This window comes from Belonocnema kinseyi, chromosome 10 (assembly GCF_010883055.1).
Source record: "Belonocnema kinseyi isolate 2016_QV_RU_SX_M_011 chromosome 10, B_treatae_v1, whole genome shotgun sequence".
NCBI classification, from domain to species: Eukaryota; Metazoa; Arthropoda; class Insecta; order Hymenoptera; family Cynipidae; genus Belonocnema; species Belonocnema kinseyi.
In genome coordinates, this window is record NC_046666.1 from 35394137 (window position 1) to 35402858 (window position 8722).

The 8722-nt window shown below is 24.1% G+C and overlaps 1 protein-coding gene across 1 annotated transcript in view; it reads right to left on the bottom strand.

Annotated features, from left to right (window-relative positions):
- The window catches only part of LOC117182079 (geranylgeranyl transferase type-1 subunit beta), a 24029-nt gene that overhangs the window by 12712 nt on the left and 2595 nt on the right, over positions 1 to 8722 (bottom strand). The window contains exon 2 of the mRNA XM_033375104.1: positions 692 to 1303. Within this exon, the coding sequence (XP_033230995.1) occupies positions 692 to 1261 (570 nt within the window). The 5' untranslated portion in view covers positions 1262 to 1303. The remainder of the gene's footprint in view (positions 1 to 691; positions 1304 to 8722) is intronic.

Genomic DNA, 8722 nt, shown 5'->3' on the forward strand with positions numbered 1-8722 from the left:
CGCCATTTTGAATTCGTCAAATTTGATATTGGATTTGTAATCAGCGACCTCCAAAACCCCTTAGTATACATTATCATACCAATACGCGTAATTAATTTTTTTGGCCACCATTTTGGATCCGCCATTTTGAAGTGTTAGGGCTCGAAAGTTACCGGGCTTGGGGGTGAAATTTTTCACATTTGAATCCGCCATATCACGGCTATGAAAAATCTTATCAAAAAGTTAGGCATCGCATTTTGAAGGTAAAGAGTAGTTCTTTACGATGCCATTGTCAGTTTGTGAAAAAAAAAATTTTCGCGATGTTACGGGGCCTCGAACACATCAAAATAACGGGTTTTTGACCCTTTTAGGTTAGAATATCTCGAAAACTGAGGGTGATGGAATTTTTCTGAGGTCAGATTCGGATTCAGCGCAGCAAAAACCTTTGGGTATAGTAGGTCTGGTCTCTGGTTCTGAGAATTGTTGGCCTGTGTAATTAAAACAATTACAATTTGAAAAATTATTTTTTAAAAACGATTGAAATCAAAGTTGGACAACATATTTATTCTAAAAATTTCTTAAAATTCCCGGTCAAAAATAAATTCACTGTCATTTCCCGGTTTCCCGGTCCAGCGGCCACCCTCTATTTAGTTGAAAATTTACCTAATTTGTTGAAAATTCGTGCTAGTAAATAAATTTAAAAAAATCTTACTATGCTCCTTAAAATGTAGTCAATGGCTTTCTGCAGATCAATTCCTGACCAGTCGTTTAAAATATAGGAAACGCAACAGGCGCAATAGAGAAATCTCATATCGCTCTCACAGCCAATGATCATAGCTGTGAAGGATCCATCCGGATTCTGGCAAGCACGTATTCCCTCGACGAGCGATGCTTTATCAACTCTACTCAGATCATCTCCAAGGATCAAGAGAGTAGCCAATCCAGTGTAAGTCATCGCCAGATGACCGCACTGATACTTTGTCGCCTCTTTTGGAAGCGTAGGAGACGCCTGAAATCCAGACATCGCTCCAGCTCGAGTCACTTGCAATTTGTAAATCCATTCTATCGCTTCCTGCTTCTCCTCGTCACTAAATTCACCCAGCGAATCAAGAATATCTATTCCCGAAATTGCGAAAAATGCAAATGTCAGTCGAGTCGAGTCGATTGAGGCGCAATCGCCTGGCATCAGTTGGAGAATTCTTTGAAAGTATCTGGCGTGTATCTTCTTAACTAGTTCTGGTGGCATGACTTTGTGCAATTTAAAAAAAAAAAACGTTCGCATCCGTGAAAACAATTGTGCCTTATAAAATTGGATTCATGTGCCCTGTAAAGAAAATTAAATGATCCTTCAAATTTGTGAGGTTTTGAATAATATCGTTTTGGATTATATCAAAATATTTTATTTTAATTTGAAAATATTTGCAATTCAAATATTTGTCAAATTCAGAGTGGCGATTCGCCGGGGGATTTCAAATTTCCGGCTTTTCCAGGTCGAGTTTTTCAATTTTCCTGGTTAACCAAAAGTAACATACTAATGTTTGCCGCAAAACACAATCATTTTTAAACAAAAACAAGTATCAATCTAACTGATGAATTTTCAACTAAAATGGCGAATCTTCAACTGGAAAAGTTGAATTTTAAACCAAAAAGATAAGTTTTCAACTAAAATAATGAATTTTCGAAAACAAAAAATTAATTTGTACAAAAAAAGATGAATTGTCAACCAAAATTTAAATAAGTAAATTTAGAGTGAAAAAAATTAATGTTATATGAAACATATGAATTTTTAAACAAAACTATGGTACATCCAATTGGAATAAGTTAAATTTTCAGTTAAAAAATTACTTTCAACAGAAATAAACTAACTTTGAAAAAATAGTTACATTTCAAAACTAAAATTTTCGACTAAAATGATAAAACTTTTACTGGAATAATTGAATTTTTCAATTAAAAATTGAATAATTCAATTTTAGTCAAAAAATTAATGTTCAACCAAAGAGATGAATTTTTATATAAAATTATCAAATAAATATACAACTGGAATAATTTTACACTTTTAGTTTAAAAAAAAAACAATTTTAAGCCGAAGAATGAACAAATTTTCAACAAAAAAGTTAAATATTCGACAAAAAATATTGCTTTCCAGGAAAAAGGAAGTTTTTAATTAGCTCATATTTCAACCATAGAAATAAATTTTGAACTAAAACGAAAAATGTTCAACCAACAAGATTAATTTTCATGAAAAGATATTAACTTTCAAATTTTCTAATAAAAATCTAATTCTTATCCAGAAAAAAACGAATTTTAAGCAAACTACTTAAATTTTCTCCCGGAATAGTTAAATTTTTAGTTAAAAAAATTCATTTTCAAGAAAGTAGTTACGTTCTTAACAAGAGATAAATTTGCAACTAAAATGATGAATCTTCAACCAAAAAAAAAATTTGTACTAAAAGACTTGAACTTCCAACCGAAAAGAAGAATTTAAAAATAAGCTTAAGTTGCAAAGAAAAAGGTAATTTTCTACCAAAAAATTGATTTTTTTAATCGAAATATGTCAATTTTCAACGAAATATTTGAATTTTCAATTAAAAAAGATAAATTTTCATCTAAATTTTTGAATGTTTAAGTATAAAAAATCTATTTTTAACCAAATGATGAATTTTCAACCATAAAGAATAATTTTCTACAACAGAGAGAGAATTTTTCACAAAGTGCATACATTTCTAAACAAACAGTTTAATATCTAAATTAAAAATATAAATTTCCAACCAAATAGAATAGTTAAATTTACTAATAAAAATCTATTTCTTAACAACCACAAAAATGGATTTTCAGAAAAATAGGCCAATTTTCTACTGGAATAGTTGAATTTTTATATAAAAAAATTTATTTTTAAGTTTCTTCAAATATAGTGACAATGTAAGTCAGCGAAAAAAATCTCACAGAACAAAAAATTACAAAAGGTTTTTCTTATAATGAAAATAATAAAAATTCAATTATAAATTATGATTTAATTAGAGTAAACTGAAATAATATAGAAAATCTGCGACTTTAGATCAAGCAAAAATCACTGATCTAAATTGACAAAAAATATTAAAATAATGAAAATTAGAATTTTTCTGCGAGCAAAAGTAAATTTTAGGTTTTTTAATTAAACTCCCGGTCATTTCCCGTTTAAGTTTCACACTCAAATTGCTCAGTTTTAAATGTTTATAGTTTATATATTTTTAAGATCAATTTTCAATATTTATAATGTAATAGTCTTCTATTTTTAAGATAAATAAATAAAAAGTTATTAAATCTGGATGAAATTGAAGATCAAAAGTAAAATTTTCAATTCTCAATCTTCTAAAGTGAAAAAATTTCGAACGGAAAATCATTAAAATTACAGCATTTTTACAATTTAAAATTAGGCGATTCAATTGAAAAATATAGAATTCCAAATTATTCAATTTGCAACATTTTTATTTTTAAGGTTTGTAATTTGGACCATTTTTTGTTAAACAGTATAATTCTGATGATTCACAATTAAAAATTCTTCAATTTAAACGATTTGTAATTTATAATTCTGAAATTTGGGAGATTTTCAGTAAAAATGTCTTTCATCTTAGGGATGTATAAATTATTATTTTTAAATTTTGATGATTCGGAAAATTAAAAGTTAACTTTTCAATTATAAATTTTCAAAAATGAAGAAAATTTTATTGTTAATCATAAAATGACAGGATTTTTACTTTTAAAATTTAAAACTTGCACAATTTTGTATTGAAATTTTTCAAAAATGGAAACTTTTGAATATTAAGATTTACAGTTCTACAATATTTAAGATTTGCAATAAAAAATGTTTCATTTTTAACGATTTGCAATTTAATATTTTAAAATTTCAAGGATGTGTAAACCAAAATTCTTAAAATTGTGATAACTCTGAAGATCAAAAGTCACGAGCTTTCAATTCTAAATTTTCCAAATTCAAGAACTTTCGAATGCAGATAATCAAAATTACAACATTTTCAATTTTTAAATTTAACACTTGCATAAAGTTTTAATTAAAAATATAACAAATTACAAACTCTTCAATAATTTTAAAGATAAAAAATTAACATTTTTAAATTTGGATTCATTTTAAGATCAGAAGTCAAGTTCGCAAATTTTAAATCTTCCAAAATGAAGAAGTTTTGACAATAAATCATGAAGATTATACAAATTTTAATTGTAAAAATTAAAATTCGCCTAATTTTTAATTGTAAATTTTCCAGATTTGTTTGAAGCTCAAAATTCCGGCTTTTAGTTCTCAATCGTCAGTGCATATTTAGGTCAAATTAATATGGATACTATATTAAATACATTTTAAAACGCTTCAAATTCTTAAATTTTCAAGTAAAAATATTAAATTTTCTACAATATAGATGAATTTTTAGCCAAATAGTTCAATTTTCAAACGAAAAGATAAATTTTTTGTCAAAAAAGAAGATTTTCCAACAAAATACATGAATTTTCAACCAAATAGTTGAATTTTTAATTAAAAAATATCAGTCTTTAACCAAAAAGAAAACAGTTAAATTTTTAGATAAAAATAATTAGTTGTCTTAAAAAAAAAATTTTTTAACCAAAGTGACGAATTTTTAAATAAAACAAAAGCTTAATTTTCTACAGAAAAATGAAATTTTTTAACAAAATACATAATTTTTTAAAGAAATAATTGAATTTTTAATCAAAAAGACAAATATTCAACCTAACTGATGAATTTTCAACTAAAATTATAACTCTTTAACTGGAATAGTTGAAGTTTAAACAAAAGAGATGAGTTTTTAACTAAAACGAATAATCTTCAACTGAAATAGTTGAATTTTCAACAAACAAAAATTCAATTTGCACTAAAAAAAGATAAATTGTCAACCACAACTGAAACAATTACGTTTTAAATTTAAAAAATCAATGTTCAACTAAAAAAGATGAATTTTCAGTTAAAAAAAGATCAGTTTCAACCAAAAATTTAATAATTAAATTTTGAGTCAAAAAATAAATGCAAGACCAACAAAATTAATTTTGAACTGAAATTATGAAAGATTCAACTCGAATAGTGTTTTCATATGCAGTTGAAGCGAAAAATTATTTTCAACCAAAAAGGAAACAAATTTTTGGTAAAAAATTCCTTTTTATCCGAAGAAAAACAATTTTTCAATCAAATACCTCATTTTTCAACCAATGAAATAAGTTTTTAATTAAATTGATAAGTCTTTAAAACAAACTAATTTTCAACCAAAGAGTTTAATCTGTTATGAGATTAACTTTAAAAAAAACTAATATTTCCACAAATTACATGAATTTTCCAAAAAATAGTTTGATTTTTAAATAAAAAATATAATTTTTCAACCAAATAGTAGAATTTTCCGTTATACATCTAATTATTAACCAAAAAATCTGATTTTTTAGAAAAATAGTTCAATTTTCTACTGAAATAGTTAATTTTTTAGTTAAAAAATTTATTTTCAACAAAGCAATTACATTTTTTTACATAGATAAATTTTAATTAAAATGATAAATGTTCCAAAAAACAAAATTATATTTCTTTACCGAAACTCCCTGTCCTAAAATAAAAAAGATAATTGTTTTCCCTCATATGCCTATATAGAATATATATAGATTTTAATAAGAACCGATTTTTCAACGAAATAGTTAATTAAAGAGATGAATTTATAATTATAATTATGAATTTACAACCAAAAGGCTGAATTATTAACAATTTAGTTCAATTTTCATCAAATATAGTTGAATTTTCAACCAATATTTGAAATTTCAACTAAAAGCATCCATTTTCAAACAAAATTGTAACAATTGAATTTTCAGTTAAAAATATTATTGTGAATTTAAAAAAAAATTAATTTTCACCAAATAGTTTATTTTTCAACTAAAATAGAGAATCTTTAAAAACAAAAAATTAATTTTTAATAATGAACAGGGTCAAGGAATCAATTTTTTCACGGTCTTCTTTTTTTTACATCAAATATTGAAATAACTGTTTTTTATACATGTAAAAATATGAGCCATTTCATTTGTTATTGACCCAAAATTTCTAAAGAAAACAGAACCATAAATAAACTAATTCTTATTTTTTGTGAACATAAGTCTTTGTGAATTCATTAAAAGTTTTTGAAGTCTTTAGAATCTTGTAAACATTTGGTAAGATCTTTGAAATCCTGGAACTCTTTGATAATTAAAAAAAAAATTTGAAACCTTTCTTCAAGATTTGTTTCTAAAATCTCTTCTGTTCGCTTGAAATCATTGAAATCTTTTCAAATTCGTTGAAACCTTTTAAAATCGTTTAAAATCTTTTCAATGTTAAATAAAAAATTATCTAGTGTTCTGTATCCTTGTTGAAGAATATGAAATTCTTGAAATCTTTTGAAAACATTTTGCATTTGTTTGAATATTTATAAAATTCTTTATATTCTTTTGAAATTATTGAAATATTTAAAATCTTTGCGAAATGTTTTGAAATCTTCTAACAAGTTTTGAAGTCGTTAAAATCTTCGAAATTTTATGAAATCTCTAAAACCTGGTGTACTGACCCCTTTTTGAAATCTTTGAAATCCTTGTATTCTTCTTAAATCTTTGAAAATTGTATGAGATCTTTGAAATATTTGGAAAATCTTTTGTATTAACTTTAAATCATAAAAATATTTTTAATCTTTGTGAAATATTTTGAAGTCTTCTACAAAATTTAGTAAATTTTTTGAATCTTTAAATTGTTTTGAAACCTTTAAAATCTGGTTTACTATACTTTCTTAAAATGTAAAAAATCTTTTGAAAGTTTAAAAATCTTTATAAAATATTCGAAATCTTGTGTACACGTTGTTTTCAAATCCTTAAAATCTTTGAAATCTTTATGAAATCTTTTAAAATGATTTGCAATCTTTTGAAATCGTTTAAAATCTTTAAAATGTTTTTAGATATTTTTAATCTGGTTTGCTTCACCTTTTTTCTAATCTTTAAAACTCTTTGAATCTTTTGAAAGTCTTAAGATCTTTGTGAAATTGCTGTGATATTTTTAAAATCTTTTTGCAGGTCTTTAGTCTTCGAAATACGCGAAATCTTTTTAAATATTCAACAAAATTTAATATCCATATGATTAATTTGTAACCTTTTGAAATCTGGCGGATACTCAAAAGTTTAATTCAAAATTTTCAACTGATAATTTTTATAATTTGCAAGTTGAATATTACAAAAAATCTATACTTCAAAATTCGACATTATCGGAAAAGAAATTAAAAACTCATAGAATTAATCACAAAATTAAAGTCGTTTCATTGCAGTATATAAAATAACTAGTACATTCTACGAAAATGTCCTTGAAATCTCTTTATTTATACTGTAATAAGCAAAAGATAAATTATATCTTGATAATAAAAAAAAATCAATAGCAAGATTTCTTCTAAACGAGACGTTTATTTGCATCATAAACTAAAAGATTAAAATTACTCTTCGAAACGAAAAAATATGAACTAAAAATTAATCAAATAAAATTTTGGGCATCACATACATTTTTCAAACTATTTAGTTGAAATTTTATATAATTTGTTAAAAATTCATCCTTTTTATAAAAAATTAATCTTCTTGGTTGAAAATTGAAATATTTGATTGAAAAAAAATGTAATTTATTGAAAATTCGTCTTCCTGGTAGAAAATTGATCTTTTTTGGTTAAAAAGGCAATTCTTTGGTTTAAAAATAATCTGCTTTGTTTGAGGATTCAAATAAATATTTTGTTGGAAATTCAACCTTTTCTCCGTTTAAATATCAAATATTACATTTGATGTCGAAAATTAAAATGCTTTGTTGAAAATTCGTTTTTTTTAAATTAAAAAATAAGTCTCTTTAGAAAAGAAAATGCATATAAACTAAAAATTAATTAAATATAATAATAAAAGTTTAAGTATTTTTTTTTAACTCGTCTTTTCTGATAAAATATTAATCTTCTTGGAAAAAAATTCCTCTATTTGGATGAAAGTCTATGTATTTTGTTGAGAATTAATCTTTTTTTGGAAGAAAATTAATATTCTGTGTTGCAAATTCATCTGTTTGGTTTAAAATTGAACTATTTAGTTGAAAATTCAACTCTTTTATAGAAACCTCATCTTTTGGGTCTAAAAATTAAACAATTTGGACAGTTTTTTTTTCTTTATTTACTGAAAAATCTTTCTTGTTTCAAAAATTTTTCGATTTAATTTGTAAATTTATCCCTTTTCGTAAAAACTTAATCTTTTTTTATTAAAAATGAAACTGTCTGATAGACAATTAATCTGTTTTCGTTGATGATTCAACTATTTTGTTGTAAATTCTTCATTTTTGGTTTAATTTAACTGTTTTCGTTTTAAAATAATTTTTTCTTCTTAAAATTATCAACTATTACTTTTTATGTTGAGAATTCAACTGTTTGGTTAAAAATTCCAATATTTGGTTCAAAATATTTAATGTTATGAGAATCCATATTTTTTGTTTAAAAAAACAACTATTTGGTTGATAATTAATCTATTTTTGCTGAGGATTCAAATATTTTAGTGAAAATTGTTCGTTAAAATATCAAAAATTACATTTTTTATCGAGAATTAATTTCGGTTAGTAGAAAATTCAAATATTTGGTTAAAAAAATATGAATTTTGTTGAGAATTCAACTTTTTCGTTGAAAATGTAACTATTTTTTTTTTTTAATTTTGATTGTTTGATAATTAATCTATTTTTGTGGAG